Source organism: Oncorhynchus clarkii, chromosome 10, assembly GCF_045791955.1.
Source record: "Oncorhynchus clarkii lewisi isolate Uvic-CL-2024 chromosome 10, UVic_Ocla_1.0, whole genome shotgun sequence".
NCBI lineage: Eukaryota > Metazoa > Chordata > Actinopteri > Salmoniformes > Salmonidae > Oncorhynchus > Oncorhynchus clarkii.
In genome coordinates this window covers 20,165,036-20,169,870 of record NC_092156.1, presented here as the reverse complement: position 1 = coordinate 20,169,870, position 4,835 = coordinate 20,165,036, and the positions used below count along the sequence as shown (strand labels likewise).

The 4,835-nt window shown below is 40.1% G+C and overlaps 1 protein-coding gene across 1 annotated transcript; it reads right to left on the bottom strand.

Annotated features, from left to right (window-relative positions):
* Positions 1-314: 314 nt before the first annotated feature.
* On the bottom strand, positions 315-4,594 carry LOC139418130 (pleckstrin homology domain-containing family B member 1-like). The gene is made up of 6 exons (XM_071167343.1): positions 4,396-4,594; positions 2,868-3,020; positions 2,518-2,620; positions 2,350-2,389; positions 2,184-2,265; positions 315-1,835 (listed from the first exon to the last, which is right to left on the bottom strand). Exons 1-6 carry the CDS (start codon positions 4,454-4,456, stop codon positions 1,702-1,704), a joined length of 573 nt encoding a protein of 190 aa, XP_071023444.1. The 5' UTR covers positions 4,457-4,594; the 3' UTR covers positions 315-1,701.
* Between the last annotated feature and the right edge of the window lie 241 nt (positions 4,595-4,835).

Sequence of the window (4,835 nt, the reverse complement as noted above, 5' to 3'; positions counted from 1 at the left end):
TCCTACCATGGAATCTTTGAAACCATAATTGGATACCAATTGATCGTCAAAAGGGAATATCAACGATTATTTAAGGTGCAAAATCAAGGGTTTTGTTTAGTCATGATTTGAGAGCTTCATTGAAAAAAATGACTAAATATGTAATCTTATCATTTAGAGATTAAGTTATTTATATAGTGCATAATTTCGCTTACTGTAGACCTACTTTACAACAGCCTTCCCATTATGATTAACCAGTTTGATTAACAGTGTTACTAAGGAGAATGTCATTTCAAACAACAAAAAACAACCCTTGATTTTGTAGGATGGTTTATTTTTTTATGGTGAGAACTGGGAAGGCATGGATGTGGAAGGGTCAGACTCAGATTCTTGGTTTATGAATCAATGCTAAAAACAACATGAACAAGCAGGTTTTTAAAATTATTTTTAATCCCTCTGTGTCAGTGTGAATTCATTTTTAAAGAAATGTTTAGATGTTAAAATTAGTTTCATTTGGGAATTCAGTTCCCAGTCATTCCCCATCAATTTCACCCCTGAATGTAGCCTAACTGTGAGTTGGTAGGAGATGGGTTAGTTTCATGAGCTCTGTCTCTAATGGTGTGCTTCTCTGAAGTTCACCATCATGTGAATATTGTTTTGGAGAAAAATGACATCAACGTAGATTGTGAGTGACTAGTGTGTAGGCTACTACTGAAGTGTAATACATTATGCATATTGAATACATATTTGTCTATCTCTTATATTATAGAAAGAAAGTGTGGCTGCCCCAAAGAGACATGTAGGTGAACAGTGGAGACGGATATGAAGGACTGTGGTCTGTCATGGAACACCATCTCCAGACAGAAGCCTTGTGTCCTAAATAGGAATTAAGCAAGGAAGTATTCTGTCATCAAATATTAATTCTCATATCCATGGCTTTGAAAACTTGTATTAAATTTGACAACAACAGCAGCATTGTACTCAGTGAATTACATTCTGTACATGAGCTTAAATACAGGATCTAAGGTTAATAAAAGTGATACATTTTTGCACCTCAATTTTTCAACTTAAACATAATTGCAGTCAATGGTTCTGTGTATCCGTGTGTGTGTGTGTGGGGGGGGGGGGGGTCCATTAACCTCAGGCAGCTGAATATGCGGATCAGGACGTTGCTGTTTTTCATACACCCTGTATGTTGCATACCGTATACGTTTCATATGCATTTCTACTAAATAGGTTGAGTTCATACAGCTTATGTTATAAAGGACATATTTATGTTACCATCAACCTGTTCTGTAAACCAATTTGTCAACACACACGTTCGCTCACACATGCATGCACGCTCACACAAACACATTGACCCTGATATAGTATGCTTACTTACTTTATCGTGTTCTTATTATTTTTATATCTTCTGTGTTTTTGTTCTACCTTGTTATTTTTAGTATTACATCGTTATTGATTACTGCATTGTTGTGGTTAGAGCTTGCAAGAAAGGCATTTCACTGTACGTGTGCATGTGACATTAAAACACACACACATTCGTGCACTATTATTCTGCAACAGGAAATAAATTGTGTGTGAAATACAATAATAAGACTTGTAGGAATGAGGCCTACAGCAGCCTGGGCATTTCCCAACCGTGCCTCCCTGCTCATGGAGCTAGCGCACTGGGGGAGGGCGCCCAAGCAGCATCTTGGTCCAGATCAAAGACCTTCTCTATCAGCAGAAAAACAAGGGCATCCAGAGGAAGGAGCGCATGGCAGCGCCCGCTGCCATGCCCGCCAGTAGCCCCAGTGCCACCTGCTCTCCTATGCCTTCGTATGGGTCTCTCTGGATCAGTATGTGGTGGGTACCTGAGAGGGAGAGGGAGGGAGAGACAGGATGCTGAGTGTAAGATGTACTACAGTATTTACGGGAGCATAAGTGTTTTATTAGACTTTTCTGATTTGATGTAACCAGGATAGTTATGTCAACTGATTTTAGGGAGTTTTGGAATGGAGTGCTAGAGTCACCCTGTTGACTTGCTGAAATCAGAGTCGCATTCACTAGGCACCTAACAGTAGAAAATGGACTTAAACAAGGAGGGACTACCTGAACTTGTCCAATAAGAAACGCTTGTTTTCATTTTTCGTTGCAAAACATTTTGCCACAATGTGCAATAATGAATACGACTCAGAGCTTGGGTGTTGTGTTGTCTTTACCTGATCCAGGGGTGAGGTAGATGGTGTTGTTGCCGTCCATTGGGACGGACTGGTACGAGTCGTCGTATGGGTCATATGGGAACTAAGTGGGAAAGACAAGACGATAAGACAAGAATGTCCTCTAAGAATCCGAGTTTGGGAAACCCTGGTTTACCGGTTTACTTACTGGGTTTCGTCTCGCCTCTAGAATTGTCAAATTCCATGCTCTGCAAAAACAGAATGACAAAAGGAGAAAGGGAGGAAGTGGATTGAGAGAGAGTGTGTGCAATGTAAGAGAGAGTGTGTGTAATGTAAGAGAGAGTGTGTGTGTAAGAGAGAAATAATATAGACTCACAGTGCCTCGTCCTCACTGTTGGCACACAGGATCACAGTGGAGCCATCTCTAAGCTGCACCACCACCATGTTCTCACTTGGCTGGTTCTCTGGGGGAGAGAGACCTGTACAACAACATAGACTGCTAGGGTTACACACACATAAGTCCACAGCAAAGGCCAAAATCTTTTGGAGGTCAATACAGATATTTGGACTCCTCAGTCCACTTTATTTCTGCAATAATGCATACAGCATGTCTCATGGGGCTCTGGTCAAAAGTAGTGCACTATAGGCCTAGGGAATAGATTGCCATTTTGGAAGCATCCATTGCCATGTTGAACATCCCCATCTTTCCAGAAACTCCCTCCTCACCTGCACTCTCCAGGCCAGACTTGATGCTCACACAGCTGGTCTTGAGACCCACTCGGTGCTCAAATTCTCGCCTGCTATCCGTCTTGTAGAAGACCAGGCTCCCATCGATCCACAGGTCACACCAATTCAGCTTCCACCGCTTTAAGATGGATGCTGACGGAAGAAAGGAGGCAGGAAGAGCGTGGGGGGAGATGGAGGGTGAAGTGGAGTAGATTTCAGGTTAGGTTAAGATGTCCACTTTCCTAACGGTCAGTTTGGACTTTTTGTAAACTTTTATTTATCCACAATAACTGAAATGCACTGCCAGCCAGATAGGATTCTGTCTCAATTCAGCATATAATAATAGTAGTAATAACAATAATCAATTATATGTATATAGCAATTTTTATTACAAGAAGAATCTCAAAGACGCATTCTAGTCAGTGGGTCGATAATGGGTAAACCTACAGCCATTTTGAGTGTTTTGTATTTATATTGTCAAAGCTGTAAATCTGTATATGTTTTTCCCCGGAGGGTGAATCCCCAGGCTTGTGGCCTTTCTGATTGAGTCACTGATTTGCTAACACAGACAGGAAGCTAATTAGATTATGGCCAGGCTGGACAAACAGAGTAAGGGTTGGAATTTCATAACAGTTGTAACATTCACCTTCTAGAACGATTCGGATCTTAGTTAAAAATCCAATAGTTTTCACAAGCAACCGCAACTCAATAAATAGGGCAAAGATTCCCTTTAGTGCAATGGCTTCATCAAAACAAGCTAAATGGTAGGTACTGTAGGTTAATCTGTTAGCGATCTTGATGACATCAACAGAGTCCTTTGTTTTCAGTGGAGTCCGTTTTAAGAACATGGGAGAACTATTTTTGGAGAGAGTGGCATGGACTGGGGACTTGAGCAAAGATTGCTACAGACCTCACACACCACTTAAGGCCAGGCATAATCATATCTCAATCAATTTTTACCAGTTGAATTTAGACATAAATATAATACTTAAAAAAATATTTAAAAATCTGAAATATTGTATTAAAATATGCTAAATTGTTTGTAACATTCTCTATTACATGGGCTTTTAAATTATGCTTAATTCAATATAGTGAGCTTTGAAATGATGGATGTATGGCCATTTTAAAGTGGTTAAATTCATGACATTTTGATGATAGTATGATAAAATAAAGAAAATCAACATTTTCATTAAGATTTGAGCATGTTTATGTTTAGTTTTTGAAAATATTAATATTAACGAACCAAAATGCAAACAAATCTCAAAATTGATATGTAGATGCAAACATGTAATTTCAGCCTGTGGTACCTGGCCTTAACCTGTGTTTCAAAGTGTTCTACACAGTGCTGATATTTCTCTCATACTAGTGCCCCACACAACTTCTTATGCTATGTTTAGCTGTTGAAGTCTACACTTGGTAAAGATAGTACCTGCAATGGCTAAGGCTTTATCTGAGACCAAAACAGGTAGACACGAGGTTAGACTACAACATGGCATTATTTGAGAAACATTGAATCTATAGTACTCACTCTGTCTCCAGAGCCAGCCTGACTTCAGCAGAGCTATGTGTATGATCGGAGATCTGTCCATGTTACAATTCCTCACCCCAAATAATCCAGAGAGGAAACCCAAAAGTGTGTTTGTGCCAGGGGTGTATGTTTTATGTTTTTCAAGTGTTTGTTCTTGTTTGAGGAGTCGTCTGCAGAGAGACAGAGAGATGCCTTTACGGTGCCTTTATTTTTATTCTGGCCCACACTTCTAATCTGAGAGCGAGAGGCGGAGAATAGGGTTGAGCTAGATCATTTGGGATTAGTGGGCCTGGATTGGCCACACCTTCTCTCCTGATTTGTCTTCTACTTCCCTCTCTGGCTGGAATGTTTTCACTTCCCGTCTCCAACTCCTCTTATTCCTCCACTATTTAGTAAATTGTCTCTGCTGTGCCTTTCTTTATATTTTGCACGTGTTGTCA